Source organism: Odocoileus virginianus, chromosome 11 (assembly GCF_023699985.2).
Source record: "Odocoileus virginianus isolate 20LAN1187 ecotype Illinois chromosome 11, Ovbor_1.2, whole genome shotgun sequence".
NCBI lineage: Eukaryota > Metazoa > Chordata > Mammalia > Artiodactyla > Cervidae > Odocoileus > Odocoileus virginianus.
This window is the reverse complement of record NC_069684.1, coordinates 33950079-33968712: the sequence shown is the minus strand read 5'-3', so window position 1 is coordinate 33968712 and position 18634 is coordinate 33950079. Positions and strand designations below refer to the sequence as shown.

The 18634-nt window shown below is 44.5% G+C and overlaps 1 protein-coding gene across 2 annotated transcripts; it reads right to left on the bottom strand.

Annotated features, from left to right (window-relative positions):
• Positions 1–288: 288 nt before the first annotated feature.
• PARK7 (Parkinsonism associated deglycase) lies at positions 289–17362 on the bottom strand. Of its 2 annotated transcripts, none has more exons than XM_020906048.2 (7): positions 17227–17362; positions 16161–16323; positions 14471–14572; positions 12596–12655; positions 11643–11712; positions 6990–7076; positions 289–1124 (listed from the first exon to the last, which is right to left on the bottom strand). In XM_020906048.2, exons 2-7 carry the CDS (start codon positions 16248–16250, stop codon positions 964–966), a joined length of 570 nt encoding a protein of 189 aa, XP_020761707.2. In that variant the 5' UTR covers positions 16251–16323; positions 17227–17362; the 3' UTR covers positions 289–963. The 2 variants fall into 2 exon arrangements, with proteins under 2 accessions (XP_020761707.2, XP_020761012.2); XM_020905353.2 differs by having other exon boundaries at positions 16161–16331; positions 17227–17361.
• Between the last annotated feature and the right edge of the window lie 1272 nt (positions 17363–18634).

The following is an 18634-nucleotide window of genomic DNA, read 5'->3' as shown; positions in this document are numbered from 1 at the left end:
CTCCTGAGCACCTGGCAGAACCGCAGCAGGTACGGCAGGTCCCAGAACAGAATCTCACTGGCTGACGGGTCTCACCTGGGCTGTGTGATCAAGTGTGTTGGGCTCTGACTGGATGGGCCCATGCCCTGGCGTTCAACTCACCCACCCCACCAAGGAACCTGGGCAGCTGAAAGAGCTGGGTGCTGTTCCCTGACAAGGGGAAAACAGGCGAGGCTAGCCTTGAGAGGTTCTCAACTCCCATCTCAGGACTTTTTCTGCAACGGGAGACGAGGAACTGACTTACAAAAATTCACCAGTAAGCCAACAGCGTTGGTATTTTTAATAGCACATTAGGGATACAGTTAATGAATCGCAGAGAAGTCACAAGCCTCTTTCGTCTGTTTTATGTGTTTCCACCTTGCTGTGTGAACCATGGCCCCTGTTCAGTTATTTCAGCAGCTGGATCAATAGTTACGAGCTACTAGTTTTGCTGATGGTTCAGATGGTGAAGAACCTGCCTGCAATGGAGGAGACCGGAGTTCGATCCCTGGGTCAGGAATATCCTCTGGAGGAGAGCACGGCAACCCACTCCAGTATTCTTGCCTGGAGAATTCCATGGGCAGAGGAGCCAGGTTGGCTACAGTCCATGAGGCTGCAAAAAGTTGGACACAACTGAACAATAGTTACGAGCTGCAGACAAAGCTGATACCACTTGGTTTCACACAAGAAAACAGAGACCAGGGAGAAAAGAAGGAGCAGTCAGTAGTTTGCTAAAGGCCCTGTTTATTCTGCAATCAAGGCTCAGAAATGGGAGGATACAACGGAATCTCTCCATAGCTGTCATTTCAGAGCCACAAATGGACAGAGAGGGAGTGAGGAAGACAGCTACTCTGCACAATGACTTCCCCCCCTTTTAAAAGTGAACACAATGAGACTGGATTACAAATGGCCTGTCTCTCTGACCCATCATCAAGCCTCTCCACCTTAATCTTTAAGAACCAGTGGGGCCTTCACTTGGTCGGCCACCTCCTTGCCGACCAGCACCTCGACGATCTTCAGAGCAAACTCGAAGCTGGTTCCTGGTCCCCGGCTGGTAAGGATCAGGCCGTCTTTCTCTACACGGTTCTCAGAGTAGCTGTAATGACCTGGGAAATAAAAACAAAGAAGGGTTACGTCCTTGCGGGCTATGCAGGACAGCCATGAACACCACTCAACACTTCCATTCCCTTACTGCACACTACTGTCTCACAAAAATGAAAATACAAACAAGCCAAGATTTTTAAAAAAGCAAAAGCTCACAACACCAACACTATAGCCAGTCACTCATAACTCCATTAGGCACCCCCAGCTCTCAGAACACAGCAGGACAGAAAGGGAGAGGGTTTCTCTGAATCCCCTTTCCTGCCTAAACACTGACTGTCCAAAAGGAACTCAGCTATCAGAAATCCCCTTCCAGAAGTTCTATCAATCAGAAGAGAAAACCAGGAGCTGATACCACACTCAGACAAACCTTGTCATAAACTATCGTTCCTCCCATCTACTCTTCAAAGGGCCCTTTCATCTTTCCAAAAACCCAATTACCTTCCCCTGAGAGGCCTGTCTCCCCTTCCCCTATTAAGATGGAATTTAAGCCAGAATTCTAAACCATCTCAGGGAGTTACTCATTTTCCCCTGGGGCTCTTCCATGTAAACACGAGTTACAGTGCTCAGTTGCTTAGCTGTGTCTGACTCTGCGACCCCATGGCCTGTAGTCTGCCAGGCCTCCGCAGTAGCCTCCACAGCCCCCAATGAGGTCTCCTGCATTGGCAGGCAGATTCTTTACCACTAGCATCACCTGGGAAGCCCAAACATAAAGTATACATGTTAATAAACTTTGTTCTTCTCCACTCAACCTGTCTTCTGTAACAAGGGTCTCAACTAAGAACTCAGAAGGATACAAGGGAAAATTATTTTTCCTTCCCTATAAAATGCTGGAGGAAGGGGGATGTAGGGGAACCAGAGCTGAAGGTAGAAATGACTTGTAATATACAGACCCCCTGGGTGATGCACACTTTCTGCTGCCTCCAAAGCAAACAAGCAGAAACCACGCACAATGTGTCATGGGTGGGGAGAGAGAGGTTCAAGTGGAGAGAAACCTACTTTCTCGTCAGGCACTGCCTGCTTTCGGAGGCCACAGCTGGCTGTATCTTTGCAAATGTAGTAAGAAACAGGCTGCTCCTATATTCACATGAAGTAAACACTACCACCTCCGAAGAGATCTGAGGGCTCAAAGCTGGGATTCCCTGAACCACCCCCCACCCTCACATTCCACATCAGACAGTCACCAAATTCTCCCACTGCACAAGCACCAGGCCCAAACTCCTCCCATGCAGCAGCACCCCACGTGGCCTGGCCCCTTGATCCTGCAGCGCCCCAGGGCCCACTCTCCCGCCTGAAGCTTGCAGCTCTGCTACAGAGGGCACTGAAGTCCTCTCGGCCCTGGAGGAGCCGCCCGGGCCGCTCCCTTTGCCCAGAAAGCTCCCCTCAGCAACTCACTCCTTTGAATTCAGCATGGACCCCTCTCTCACCAGGCCCCCCAGGTCACTCTATCACGCACCCTCCCAGCACCCAGGAAACCGTTTGGCTCCTGTTTACCTCTGGTCTGTGAAATGCTGAGGCCTCACCTACCCGTCCAGTCTAGAATGCTAATGGCATCAGGGAGGTGCTCCCGAGTATCAGGTGAAGGAAAGAGCGAATGAACACTCCCTGCCTGCTGCCTCAATGCAGGCCTCTGCATGCAGCCCCCCTTCCTCCTGCCTTTCCCTCCACTCAGTGCCACCAAACAGGGCACATTCCACAGTGCAAACCAGAGCACACCCAGGTGCCCCCCAAGAGAAGCCTTCACCACTTTCTCTGGCAACTTGAAGTGACCCTCAACTCCACATCATGGTACACAAGCCCTGGGACCCAGCCTGCGCACAAAGACAGGGCAGAAAGAAGCAGAGGGGAGACAAAGAAGAACCCACTGGGAGTAAACAGTGACCTGGACAGGACAGAGGCCATGGAGGTCCGAGGTGTGTCTTGAAGATAAAATGCCAAGACCTTGGGGAGGAAATGGACATGGGGAGACACCAATGAGGACGCCCGGCCGCATGATGACACTGCTCAATGACATAGCCCTTGAAGGACAAACAGATTCAGGGCCGGGGTCAAAAGCTCACAAGGGTCCTCTGTGCAATCCTGCCACATCTGGTCCCTGCAGGCAGAGTCGGGTCTGCAGCACCACACAACCTCTACCCCCTCCCCATCTGAGAAGCCCTGAGAACATGGCTTGATCTTGCCCCCTTTTCTGTCCCCGAAGCCCAAAGAAGAGCTCAGGAAATGCTTGTCTGATGCTCACACAGAAGAGCACACCTGAGCAAGATGCTCCTGCTGCGCCAGCAATCTTTAGAGACCATGTCCTGACGTGCCTGTCCTTTCCCAGGGATGAACACCACTACCCTGCTTCAGGTCTTCCTCTCCTCATCACATATCAAGTCACCCAGTGAAACAATTGACGACAGTCCGTGAGCACTCGCAGTTACCCTTCTACAGAAGAAAAGGGGATCCCGAGTCTGCAGGGGAGAGGTTTACCTAACCTAACATCATTTACTGTTGGTTAGAGATCATCCCAAGTACTGAAGTAGAGAACCCGGAGCCAAGATGGACACCGAGACACAGACAGTGAAGGCACGGCTCTAAATGATTCAGGTAACAACCTCTTTGTCGGTAAAATACTACAAATACAGCTTACACTGGTTACAAATGTTTAAAAATTCCGGTTCTTCTCAAAAATCTCAGCCAAGAAGAGCTAAGGGTCTGCTTACAGACCACCTCCACCTAGTGGTGAAGGTGGAGAAAAACGACACCTGCCCACCAGGCCATTCCTGGTCAACCTGCAGGAGGTGTTCATTCCTTTTTAACTTTAAGCAAACACCCCAAAGCCTCTCTCAAAGCCCAGAGACGAAGCAACGGGGGAGGCTAGGGACCACAGGGTAGTAACCAACAGCCGCTTTCACCTGCACACCCTCACCTCTGTGGTCTGGGAGCCCCAGAGACGCGGTGGCCCAGACAGCCCTATATCATTACTATCCAGCCCTTCCAGGAAAAGCCACTGACCCCTGAGCATATCGGCTCAGGTGTCAGCCTGCCAGATTCAAACCTCAGTCTGCTATTTAACAGCCGTCTGACCTGTTTTTCTCTCCTGTAAAATGGGCATGATGCCAACCCAACAAGTTGCCTGGTGATGGCAGTCTGTCTGCTCTGCATCCCCAGCACTCAGCCCAGAGCCAGGCATTGACTGGTGGGCCCTTTGACACAGCTTCAGTAACCCACAGACGTCCAGGTGTGTTACGCACATTGACTCACGGAGCCTGTCAACAGCCCTGAGAGGCAGGGGCTACCTACGGTCCTCCTCAGGTGACAGATGGGGAAACCGAGGCCCAGTGAGGTTACAGGACCAGCCCTTGGGGGCAGGGAGGGGTGGGGCTGGAGCCACATGGGAGTCACCTGCTCCGGAGCCCCTGCTCGTCCCTGGGAGCTGGCATCCAGCCGCTCAGTAAACCACAGAAATGAGAACTGAACAGAAATTTGAAGTCACCCCTTCTTTATTTTAAAGCTGAGAAATGGAAACACTCTGTCCTTCAGACTGGATGGTTTATGTGAGTAAAAAAATGTCACACTGCTCTTAATTTGAAGTTCACGATGAGGACAAGCAGAAGGGCCTCCTCACTCAGGAAGTGATTACAGCTCCACTTCTCAGAATGCAGACACTGCAAATGTTTTTTTCTTACAAGAGGTCTTGCTGACTGAACCCAACACCTGGTGACCTCAGTGTGTGTGGGCCTCATGTGGACAGAAACAGGGCCCCAGTTCGGGACCGACTCAGGCAAGTGGCCTGTTTCCTTGTCGGTGAAGTCCATACGTGCCTTACTGGGTACCAGGGCTGCCAGGTTCAAGAAAACACATGTGAATGTACCCTGTAAGTGCCCAAGAGTCAACAATCTCATATTCTTCTATTTCTGATCAGCCTTGTCTTCCTGAGGTGTTACGAGGAAAGAGCCACAAAGATACATGAGCAGATAACGGGGAACACGTTCCACTCGCTTCTTCCTTCTCACAAGTCGTTAGTGCTAATGGAAGCCTGATTCTGCTCCTTCTGACCCTCCAAAATCCCACCATTTGCTCAAAGTAAACTAAACCCCTACGTTAAAATATGCCCAGAAGTCAGAGCCTTAAAAAAAAAAATCAATTTTCACATCGATGTTTTTATTGACAATTTAGTATCTATCAACTAAAATAAAACTATAGATTTTTCAAAAAAACATACTACCTTGGATCAAATCTAAGAATATGCAGAATGTCCAACACCAAGAGTGAACCCTAAGGTAAACTATGGACTTTGGGTGGTGATGACGTGTCAGTGCGGGTTCATCGACTGTTACAAAGGTACCGTCTTGTGTGGGAAAGGAAGCGGATGGGGAGGGAGGTGGAGATGAGGGCACAGAGGGTTTATGGAAACTCTATACTCTTTGCTTAATTTTGCTGCGAACCTAACACTCCTTTAAAAAATAAGGTGGTGTTTTACGAGGCAGTAAAATGAAAAATGCATCACTTTACTTTGCTATGAAAGGATGAATGAAGAAAAAACATGAATTGCCCTACTTTTAGTTCAGAGTAAGTCCAGAGCAGAACTGATATGGCGAGAAAATATCAGCAGCACAGCTATTTTCAAATCTGCTCTTGATATTATCAGTCTTTTGATGTAGCCATTGGCTGCTGGTTAGTGAATGTCTTAAAAATGGGGCTGGTCACCAAGTCTCCCCACCGGTTGAACGCCAGCTGAGTCACTCATGGTTTCCAAGTGGGAATTTTTGATTCCCTTGCACATATCCGCACTTGTGTGACGTCCCTTTCTCTATACAGGTTTCGGTTTCTGCTCCCTTCGATATGCATGCCAGGCACAGGTGGCAGAGGAAGACACTGCCTGGCTGGTGCTCTGAACCACACACCGAGAAGCACTGTTTCTGAGGCAGCATCCATCACGACACAGCTGCACATCCAGGAGCACAGTGACCCTGCTGTGCCGCTAGCTATACACTGCCTCATAACTTGAAATCTGATATATTTTTAAATTTGGTGCACGTGTCTCTGCAAGCTATTAACTCCTGGAGGGCAGAGACAATGACATGTGTTTTTAAAAACATAACCTCCAAGTACCAAGTAACATTAGAGAAATAAGTTAGGGGAGAAGAAAGGTATAATGTTAGGTTTGAAAAGCAAGCTGCAGAACATATTTACTAGCTCTCATTTGAGTAAAAACATTAAACTACAAAGGATAATGAGTATGTGCAAAGAAAGTTCTAGAGTTACACAGGAAACCTAACAGAAGTTACCTCTGAAAAGTAGAAAGGGGGTAGGGAGGTCAGAGAGAAGGGAATCATTTACTTTTACTTCATTCCTTTCTGTACTGCTTGTTTTTTTCTTTTACCAAGAATAGAAAATTGTTTTTATAAAAATAAATGTACAAAAGTTAAATGTCTGACTGATGTTAATATTTACAAAGGAACCTGTCAATGAAGGAGCAGGCCTCCCCTGCAGGAAGGGAGCAATGTCCATTTTACTCTGGACTGTGGGCAAAAGGGCACCCTCTGAAATTGCCACCAAGGTTTAAATTTTATCCTCAGACTGCTGGCAAAGTATTTAGTAAACTAGTTAAACTGGCATCTTGCAACCACTTCAATCTGTGACCACGAGGAACCCGGCTGGCCTTTGGCTCAGCCTCTGTACCCCGTTAGGCAACCTACACACAGAGACCCACCCCGTTAGCCAGTCTTTGTCATTAAAACACTTGCAAAGAAAGTGAGGAACACATCACACCCCAACCCACAGAGAACCCCTATGTACAAAATGTATTCCAAGTGGGAGACAATGCCACAGCACAGCTTTCTGAGTAGGTCTTTTTGCACGTTAGAATATAAATGTGTACTTACTTCCATTCATCATTTTGTCTTTAGCAAGTGGGTGTGTTGTAACTTTGCTTCCAAAACCTATTTCATGAGCCAGCAGAGCTGTAGGACCTAAAAAGATGAATAAAGAGATTTAAGTGTGTGCACAGAAAAACCCATGTTTTAAAACCGCAGCAACAAGAGCATTCTTTACATCAGGGGGCTCTTACCTAAAAATATACTTATGATTCTGAAACTAAACACTTACTAGTATGACAGGTAAAGTATGTTTATAATCAACCATCTGCAGAACACGTGTGGCAAAAATGTACAAACTCAAAACACCTCAATAACCACTTAATCAGAAAGATTTACCTTTATACCTAAGGAGCAAAGAGATAAACAAACCATGCTCCCTCAAGGAACAGGCTGCAAGTCTAACAGGGGTACAAAGAATGGGAGACCACCAAGGGTTAAACGTCTTGCCTCTTTGCAAATAGAAGACTTAGTTATACATTAAACGCAACCAGCATGCTCTGAATCTCTGGGCTTGACTGCTATTTCATGGACTAATTTTACTTTTCTACTTGAAAATGAAAGATCAGCACTCACCCATCTACCCAAATATATCAGGTGGCATATATTAAATGAACATATTAAATTGAATGGGACATTTTCCCAGCCCCAGAGGAGACACCCGTGAAATGCCTACATGACTGAGACACAGAGGCGCTGGTGTTTCTTTCTTACAACCAGGCACTGAAGAGAAAAGTACAGCACAAATGCCCGCTGTGGTCCTCTACACTGTCTCTCTTAAAATGAAGGTTAAAAAAAAAAAAATGCAGGTGTCAACTTGAGACTTTAATGAGTGGTCAACTTTATTGATAATCATTTTGTAACAATTCTCAAATAGACACTAAAATCAGAAAGATTTCTTACCTTTTGTTATTTTAAATCTGTTTTTTTTAAAAAGGAGTCCCTCTATCTTTTTTCTCTAAGTCAAAAAAAACAACAACAACGAAGAAAAACTTTCTAATGCCTCATGTCAAACCTAGAAAAACTTCAGAAGAACACTGTGACCTTCTAAATGGTTAAGGCATTGCAGCTAAGGTCCCAAGACAGACTCGCACACTTCAGCTCCAGCAAACCCAAGCACTTGCTCTTTTGACCTTTCATTTTTCAACACAGGTCCAAGGAAAAAGTAGTTACATAACAAACCTACGGTCGACTCAAGATCTTAGCAGCTACTAACAGGAAGATCAAACAATATCACCTAATTACATAAGCTGTCAGTCTAACATCAGGTGTCAGTTTTAGACAAAGTCCTCATTTATACCTTACATCAAAAGCCTCTTAAACATGCCTGATGTCTCCTCCCTCCTTACTTGTATCTGTACACAAGAGCTGTGTTTGGAAGCAAATTTTAAAAGTCTGTCATAATTATCACTCAATTTTATTTGAATGGATTCATTATTTTTCTTATTTTATAAGATTTTAAGAAACAATCATTTCCTCCAGTACATTTTAGAGCAAATTTCAAGAGATGATGGATCATACTTGAGGACAGTGGTGATATGGTGAGTTAGAAATTTTTAGGCTGCTCCCTCCAGGTGATAAAACTGTTGCCTATAATGATGTTAATAAATGTATGGTACACTCAAAATTATGGCTTTCTGGGGCGTGAGAATCCTAGCTGGGGGCTTCCCTGGTGGCTCAGGGGTAAGGACTCCGCCTGCCACTTCAGAAGGCACAGGTTCAATCCCCGGTCTGGGACGATCCCACATGCCACAGAGCAGCTGAGTCAGTGCACAACTACTGAGCCTGTGCTCTAGAGCCCGAGAACCACAACTACTGAGCCTACGTGCTGCAACTACTGAAGCCCAGGGCCTGTGCTCCACGACAGGAGAAGCCACCGCAGTAAGAAGCCTGTGCACCACAGCCAAGAGTAGTCCCTGCTCTCTTCAACTATAGAAAACGCTGTACAGCAATGAAGACCCAGCACACAGTCAAAAGTAAATAAATTACACACATATATATAAATAAATATATAGGGGTCCAGCTCTGAGCTGGGAGCAGAGGGCAGTGGACAGAATCACCTTGGGAGGACCAGAGGGGAAGTCAACAGCGCCACCATGTGGTTATTCATGGAAGGGGTCCGAGCCTCTCCAGGTGTCCCAGAGCTTGAGCCTGTACCTGGAGCCCAGCACCTGCCAACTAGCTTCCATACCCCTCACGCCTCCCTCTTCTCCCCCAGTCTCATTTTATTTTCTCCAGAAAGCCTCCCTTCCAGGTTCTTTCTCTCGCTCTCACTCATTACTAGGGGTCAAGCTAACATTCCTTCAGTTCAGTAAACCGTTCCCAATCCCTAAGTATAACATCTAAGCCTCATCTTTGTTCTCATCTGCTGATTGAAACATCCCAATCTCTGCCATTGCTCATTCGAATCTCTCCTCAACACACGATCATGCTTCTCCGGTCTTCTGTAGCACCCAGCAGAGCAGTGCAGGACATTTAACCAGATGACATGTTACCAGCGCTGTTTACAGCGTGGACGTGAATGATGACAAGGGCTGCACATCTTAACAGCCTGGGAGTCAATCCTGCCTCAGCACAACACTGGGAACTGGAAGCAGCTCATGATTCTGCTACCTCAGTGACACAAATGACAAACTGACATGCGATTTTTTGCTTTCAGCAATCCTAAGGGGGGAAACCCAATACAAACGCTTCCTCTCTTCCTTTGGTCAAAGCACTAAGCACTAAGAATGCGCAGAGGTGAGGGGTCAGCGGGTGGGGTGGGGTGAGGGTGGACTGGACTAAGTCCTTACACAACTAATAGCACCTATGTCCTCCTCCTTCTTAGTATCTTCTGCTTCTGTTAGGTCCATACCATTTTTGTCCTTTATTATGGCCATCTTTGCATGAAATGTTCCCTTGGTATCTCTAATTTTCTTGAAGAGATCTCTAGAAGAAAAGCTATGACCAACCTAGACAGCATATTAAAAAGCACAGACATTACTTTGCTGACAAAGGTCCATCTAGTCAAAGCTATGGTTTTTCCAGTAGTCATATATGGATGTGAGAGTTGGACCATAAAGAAAGCTGAGTGCTGAAGAACTGATGCTTTTGAACTATGATGTTGGAGAAGACTCTTGAGAGTCCCTTGGACAGCAAACCAGTCAATCCTAAAGGAAATCAGTCCTGAATATTCACTGGAATGACTGATGCTGAAGCTGAAGCTTCAATACTTTGTCACCTGATGCAAAGAAGTAACTCACTGGAAAAGACACCGATGCTGGGAAAGATTGAAGGCAGGAGAAGGGAACAACAGAGGATGAGATGGTTGGATGGCATCATCAACTCAATGGACATGTGTGAGTTGGAGCAAGCTCTGGGAGCTGGTGATGACCAGGGAAGACTGGCGTGCTAGAGTCCACGGGTTCGCAAAGAATTGGACACGACTGAGTGACTGAACTAACTGATGTCTTCCTCCTTAAGAAGCAGTGCAGCTACGTGGGCTGCAGTGTCCTCTAGCAGAGAAATCCTTAAGCTGCAAATGCAGGTCAGAGGTCGGTGCTGACTGGAGCCCAAAGACGAGGACTGCCAGGTGGGTGCCCCTCAGTCCTTCCTGGTCTCTTACTCGGGGGTTCTCAAACACTCAAGTCTTAGGGTCCCTTCAGCTATTAGTGTGAGTTACATTTATCAGTAACTGCCATGCCAGAAATTAAAACTTGAAAGGTTTTTGAGCTAAGAACACTTAGCTCGCAAGCCATGCCTGAATGATGTCATTATCATTCTCTGATGTAATTCCTGTGAGAATTAAAGGCAAAAAGGCAAATAATGTGTGAGCAGTATCTGCTCTGCCCTTGCAAACCCTCTGGAAAGACTGTGAGAACTACTGCTCTAAGGCACAGTCCCCAGATCCCCAGCCTATGACTATGATCTCTTTTAAAAAGTCTACCATATTGAACAAAATAGCGTGTCATTTTGTCTAACCATCCATTCATTGACTTATCTGCTCTCTTGATAAAACATTTAATGAAGACCCATGAATAAGGAAGGCACCTGCCAATATTACACTATGAAAAAAATGGAAGATGGTGAAATATCATCTCATATTAAGAGCAAAAAGAATGGACTTTAAAATGGTATCAAAAACCAAAGCACTGATATTACTAGGTTTCAAAGATGTGAGGGCCCCTGCAAAGCACCACCACCTTTCCTCTAAATCATGTGGCAGAGAATATACAGTACCTCAGACATGGAGCTCAACACTGAGGACCAGGTGGGAAGCCCCCGGGGCAAGCTCAGGGCAGATCTGTGATTGTTAACGCTGGCCTGATTCTTGCTAACCTTGTGCTGGCAGAAGTCCTCTCTGGCAATGGGACTGGCTATAACAACTGTTTACTCAATTCCAGAGGGGCCTTGCTTTCCTCCAGGTCCATCAAACACAGAAAACAACAGCTTCCACAGAAGGTACACCAAAGGCAGGGAGAGGCAGAAAACGGAGGAACTGCAGTCACTTCTGACATGATACCAACCTCACACCCCCAGCTAAACACACCGACAGAGAAGCCCTTCATGCTTTAGGAAGTGAAGAAGTACTGGGAACACAATCTCGTACTCAAAGACAACCCTGTCCTGTGTTTTTTGAAGCAAGCTGAAGACACACTTGGACAGGGGCCGGCCTGAGGTTACCTGCACAGATGGCAGCGATGAGGCCCTTCCTCTTCTCTTGTTCCTTCAGTATCTCCTTCACAGCAGCGGACTAGTCAAAGAACCAAAGTACATCAAATTGTCATTAAGCCGCAGTCAATCTCGGCTAGAAACTTCAGTAGAATCTGGTTTTAGCTTAACCACAAGATCTTCCATCTGACTGTTTTTCAACAATATTGCTAAATCATCAATATGAAAACTACCAAATTCAGTGTTTCTACAGGCTTAAACCCAACTACAACATTTATATAGAAAAGGGTACCCTCTCCTTAAAGATGTTTAAAGATAAGATGAGAAAAGCTATTTCCCTTGGGCATGCTAACCTTTGCTATCTTATACTCTGGGGATCCAGAAAAGAGGAAAGGTGCTGTTTGGGTTTCTTTTTTTCAGACAGCAAAGTGAGGAGAGCGCCCCAAGGTCCCAAATGTCTGACTTGACCTGGTTGGTTCATGAGTTTCTGTCTCATGAAGTCCCTGCCCCTCTCACCTCCTTCTCTCTTCCCTCCTGCAGGCTGATGCTTCACGTAACAGAATGAAGAAGCAGTGGCTTCCTTTATACCATTTTTCATTCAAGCTGGCAGCTCTAGGCTCCTGCAATCTCCCTTACTCCAATGGCTGAGTAGAGAGCCAACCTCTTACCTTTCAATACTTAACCCTTCACAAGCACAAAATAATCATTCTATTGCTGTTTGGGGGGGGGCTGGGGGGAGTAATCTTACATTTGGACTCTATTCACAGAATCTATTCACAACTGTTCTACCAATTCTGCTTACTTCTACAGTAAATGTTATTAGAAATGACTTTTTTTTTTAAATTACGCTAGAACACCGTTTTGTTCATCTTTTCTTATTCTAGTCACAGCCTTCTTCCTGAAATATTTTAATAACAAAAACAATAGAATACAAGAGGTTGAAATACTCTCTTTACACACTTTACCTCAGATAAATTCTGTGCACCCAGATTACCTCCTGGCAGAACCACCACATCGTAAGGTCCCTGTAACAGTTTAAAAAATAAGAAAGTGAAAATGTTTTATTTGAAATGTGCATTAAACAGTAACACATTTATATGTTAAATATGGTCACAGCAAAAATATTGTTCATAAAGTTAAATAAATCAAGGTGTTTCTCTATAATGGAATACTGTAACTAGCCAACAATGCAGAAAACCTCCATATACTAGTAACACAAAATGATGTCTGTGCTGCAGAATTGCAGGTGTAGCATGATCTCATTCTTGTAAAAAGAATAAATGCATGTGAATGCATATGTGTGTGTCTACATACACACACACACCCACACCCACATGTACAGTATAGATACTCATGGACAAAGGAAACTGCCAACTGATGAAGGGAGCATGGAAGGGAAGAATGAGAAAGGGACATTAATAATAACACGTGACTTTGTGTTTGTCTACACTGTATGGGATATTTTTCAACAAGAATGTACACAGTAATTAAAAAAAAACTTTAAAAGACACAAAAGAATGTTTTAACCTTAAGTAAAATGGAACTTTGGGTATTAAAAAAATGACACAATATTTTATTATCTCAGATACCAAAACACCCTAGAAATCTAATGATTTCAAACTTGCCTAAATTATGAAATAGAAATTGATTTAATACAGGATCTTCAAATGTTAAAAAAGCTTTAAAAAAATTTAGTCATTAAGCAAATAATAAAATGAAAATCTAGTACATTTTTACTCCAACATATACTAATTACTTTTAAAGACTATGAAATGTCCTATGTTGTTTCAAAGCCAAGCAAAACTTAAAATCTATCAAGTATGAAAATTTCTTTCCCTCCATTTAGAAACTGAACAATAAACAGACACAAAATGTAACCACTATTCTAGAACATTCAGACAGACCCTACAGGACAAAAAAAGAACAGGCAAGAAACACATATTGCTACTCTCTCATTTTTAATCTGCTATTTAGAGATTCAACAACTTCTACAAAATATCAACATTCTTATACTTCACAATCTAGCACTGAGATATGTGAATTTATCAGAGAGGAATACATTTTTCTACGCTTTTGAGGAGAGCCAGGTATGGGGAATTCTACTCCCAGGCTCCTCATAGCACAGAAAAGCTGTCATGGGTGGTGATTTGCCCCATCGCTGCTCTAAGAGGGTGTGCCCCACACTTCTGTCACACTGGCCCCTGAAGCCTGAGCCCTGTGAAAGTGCAGGCTCATGTCTGGTACGTGTGGGCAGGCATGCTTCTGAGGAAAGGGACCACAGCTCTTGACTGATTCCCAAAAGTGTTGGTCCCCCACAAAAGGAAGAACCTCAATTCTGAAGATACTGAAAAAGTGACACAATTTAAGGAGAACTCACTCCTCCTTTAATCCAACCACGATCAAGTATGAGTTGTTCCGTGTAAAATGAATCACACAACCCCACGTCTGTGTCACTGATAAAGAAAAGATAAGAAGCAGCTTTCGAATAAAGGGTAAGAAATGAATGGGAAATGTGCAGGTGACTCTCACACTAAGTTATGTAGTTACAGAAGGAGGCAAAGCTGCCCGTATGAGCCAGAACACTAGTGATAGTGTCCTGCCCATCCACCCACACCAAGCACATGAGCTATCAGGGACCTGCCAGGTTCTGAGGATACAGAGTGAAAAAAGGCAAAGTTCTCCACTCCCCAGGGCTTAATTTAGTGCTGAAGACCTCTAAGCAAAGTAACTTTCTTAAAATAAGTCTGTGCTAATGACAGTTTTAGATGTAGCTAAGAGAGAGCTCAAGAAACTGATAAAGAAGCGGTAGGAAGGAACGATTCCAAGTCTAGAGAACAAACCTCTTTTTTTGCATCTTCCAGACTGGCATCAGGACAAATGACAACATCTCGGCTACACTGTACCGGGTCTTTTCCAGCCAGACCTGCAACGGTGACCTTAATCTAAGAGGAAGACGTCATCATGATATTTAAGAACACTGACACATAAATTTAGAGTAACATTTTCACAGCTGGCCTGTGTTTTAAAATAACCTGGCAGGAAATATTGCAACAAAACCATGCTGACTTTAGGCTATTAAGTTGGCTAAATATACTTAACCACTAGGTCTGTCCCAGTTTGCTTGACAGTATGAATTAGAGATGCTGTCCCAGTACCCCATCTGCTTAGCCTCCTTTCTTCCACAAGTGTTCTTGTCTGTGAGATAAATCATATGATCATCCTATCTATAAAACACCTTGCAAAGCTGCTGTTGCCCTGTAACCCTCCTGGTATTTTCATAAGGTAGAAATGCAAGTTAAGACGATGAAATACTACTCCACTGCCCTGCAAAAATTCACAAAGTTGACAATACTGAGAACAACAGGAATTTTCCTCACTGCTGGTGGGCCCACATATTAGTACTTTGGAGAGTCATTTGGCAAAATCTAGTAACGTCATATATGCAAGCAGCAATTCCTTTTAGGCTCAGAGCCTAGAAAAACTTTCATATCTTTAAACAAGAAAAACCTGCACAAGAATATTACAAATGCTCAACTATAAGATAAATAAGCATTAGAAATTAATGTACAACAGGATAGGAACAATTAATACTGTTGTATGTAATATGCCAAAGTTTTTAAAAATAATTCCTAAGAGTTCTCATCATAGGAAAAAAAATTTTTTTTCTACATCTTTATTTTGTATTGATACGAGATGACAGATATTCACTAACCTTACTGTGGTCATCATTTCATGATATATTTAAGTATGCTGTACACCTTAAACTTACACAATGCTGTTTGTTAATTATATCTCAATAAAACCAGGACCAAAAAAAAAAGAGTATTACAGCACTATAATGCTGTAAAACAATGCAATAGAGGAATGGAGACTGGGCATATTCCCATAGTGCAATACTAAGCAGCAATTTTAAATAAACTGCATCTACATTCTTTACTACAATGTGATTACTTCACTTATTTAAATATCTGATTCACAGGTTGATTGCTTCTCCGCCTGTTTCTTCAACTGTAACATGAGGATGGCAATAACTCTTAAGGTGATTTTAACGTTTTAAAAACTAGTGAAAGTGCTTAGAATGGTATCCACCACTCAGTAAAGGATACTTAAGCATTCATTATGGTTATGTGGGTGTATAAAGGTTTACAATGCAGACATGCAGAGTGAGAACCACAGTCTAATGTTACTTTACACATGCATGGGCTGAATTCACATCACTGTGAGGAGAGCAGCTATTTCTGGGGCCAAAAAGGGAACTGAATTAGGTAAATAAACAAAGAGAGGTTTGCAGTGTTTATTCCTTTTAAGCATTTGTCTTCAAGAAACAGGTCTGAAAGAAATATAGTAAAATGTTAACAATATTAAATGTGGACAGCAGATAAACAGGTAATTATTACATAGCCTCTGTACCACTGCGTATGTTTGAAATATTTCAGAAAGTGCATTCAACACTACTTTATCCAAAATCACTTATAAGAATCCAAAAATGCTTTCAAATGGAGGAGGGCTAAAAAACTTTGAGGGACTTACTCCAGCTCTTCTCATGACATCTACAGGGATCACCGTCTCCATTTCCTCTGCTCCTTTAGCCAGGATGACCAGAGCTCTTTTTGAAGCCATTTTTATGTTGTATTTATTATAGACTCAATCAAAACAAGATTTTCAAGAAACTTTCACTGCAACCGTAGAAGACCTAAAAACCTAAAGATTAAGGAACACTTTTAAGCAGAGTAACCAAGTGCTTCCCAGGGAAAAGATTTTGATAGGCAAAACACAATAAAACAGCATTTTTGGTTAATATTGACTTAAACAGAATTCCAGTTCCTGTTTTTTGAGATGACATCACAGCAAGATTGCCAACATACTGGTTACTGTTCAGATTTCATCACGTTTATAAAAATCTAATTTCTAATATATTGTAAATGAAGCTTTCTAAGACATAAGCACATAGGCCTTTCATTTCACACAATTCCGGGAGAGGGGAATACAAAGCCGCCTTTTTTCAAGTACTATTTCACAGAAAAACGACTAAACTTAATGGATAGAAGAAGAAATACTGTCTTTAGCAATTACCCCCTGAGATTTTTGGAGGGGATTTTATTTTTTAGTTCCAGTAACTGCACTAAATTTTCGGGGGCGGTTAACATTGTTACATATTTGAACACGCTTTACAAAAAAAATAACAGAGAAAAATGGTAATTCCCCCACGCTACACTCAACCCTGATAAGATTCTTTGCACTTAGGCTCTCTCGTTGTAAACGACGGCCGCTATGCCGGGGGTCTGAATCGCTTTTAACCTATTTTTCTGCACTTTGTTTCCCATGCAACACAGATTTTAGTAAACGATGTCAACAAACACAAGATTAACTAGCTCCATGCTGGTGCGATGTTATGCACGCAAATTCTAGAAGCTTCAGCGTTGCTACTACGCTGGCGAGCAAACGGCGCCCTCTGCGAACCCTGGGAGACCGCCCCCTCCTCAGACGCGGCTAAACGCCGGCCGGATGCGCCCCGGTTCGGGGACCCTCTAGGGGTACAGTGGGCGGCCCGCGCCCCCACGACCTAAGCTTGAGCCGCGCTCCCCATGGCCCAGACCTGAACCTCGCCTCTCTTCCCACAGACGGCCAGACTCGGCTCGTTCCGTCAGCACTTCTGCGCCGGTGATCACCGGGCCTGTACCGCACTAAACCCGGACGCACGCAAGTGCGCACGCCAGCACGCACGCGCGCCGTCAGGCTTGGCCTTCAGCCCCGCACTGCGCAGGCGCGCGCCGCCCTGCCTGGCTCCTCAGCCCCGCATTGCGCAGACCCACGTAGCTCGCCTCACGTGATGTCATATCCGCCCGAACTCACCTAGGGGAACCTGCGGTACCTCGTGCCTTTCTGCGTCTAGATTGTACACCTCGGCTTGATTCCACTTGGAACAATAAGCGAAAGCGGAATCCTGTAAACTCACGCAATCTCCCGAAATCTCCTGCATCCGAGGGACGGCCCGGCGTGCCCCCAGCGCGCGCTGAATTTAACCCGTTTTTCATGCTGCAAGCCAGGTGTTTTTCGCTGTGCTCGTCTGGAGAGCCGCTTAGGCTTGCTTTAAACCCGCATTTTCACAAAATAGTTCCTTCATACTTCCTTTGTGCCCTCAGGGCTCTCTTTGCATTGTTCTGTGTTTTGGCGCGCGTTGTCTAGTCACCTCTGCTCTGTTATGGCTCTTTAAGGTCCCCCCAGTTCCTCTGTGACAGATTTGACTAGTGGCTATGTTTTAGCCACGCGGTCTGGGAAACAAACTCACTCAGAAGGACAATGCAGATGGTGGAGTGCAGTGTATTACACCGGTGGGCCCAAGGAAGAGTCTCCTCTTAGCCAAGGACCCTGAGCAGTTTTTTCTGAAAACCTTATATACCCTAAGTTTATGTGCCCAAACCCACCTCCCCAAATTCCCTGAAACTAGTCTGAGCAAAGGAAAAGAAAGATACAAAGTTAACCTGTGATTGATATACCTTAAGCCTAGGTAGTTAACAATGGACAGTTATCAATAAGCCTGTGGTCATACCCCAATAAGCATAATAGAATTTGTGATTCTATTCTGTTACACAGATAATTAGGGTATTCATTTAGGCAACAGAGAGTCTAGGTACGAGCCTTGGGGCTCTTGCATCCAAGGGGCCTGGTTTTCCAGTTGGTTTGTTGTTTCCATAGATACTGGGCATAGAGCTCAAAGTCCACAGTCCGGCCCAAGATGGAGTCCTGCTTTCAAGATGGGGCCTGTCTGTCTCTTTTCCTCCTTTATTCCCCACTCCTGATGCTCTTAACTCATAGTATGAGCATCAGTCATAGGGATATATTGCACCCTGACTCTCCAACCTTCAATTTGGGAGAACGACATCAACCTTTGGGTTACAAAGTTCATAATACTGTAAAATATAGGGTCCACAAAGCAGAACTATTAAGGCAATTATAACAATGGTAAATATAGTTTTCCACCAATCACCCTTCACCCAAGATAG

Excerpts from the sequence above, each read along its gene's own strand:
- PARK7 (XM_020906048.2), bottom strand. The coding sequence starts at position 16,250 with ATGGCTTCAAAAAGAGCTCTGGTCATCCTGGCTAAAGGAGCAGAGGAA. Across the intron at positions 14,573-16,160 it reads ATGTCATGAGAAGAGCTGGA|ATTAAGGTCACCGTTGCAGG; the intron begins GTAAGTCCCTCA and ends TCTTCCTCTTAG. Across the intron at positions 7,077-11,642 it reads CATCGCTGCCATCTGTGCAG|GTCCTACAGCTCTGCTGGCT; the intron begins GTAACCTCAGGC and ends TCATCTTTTTAG.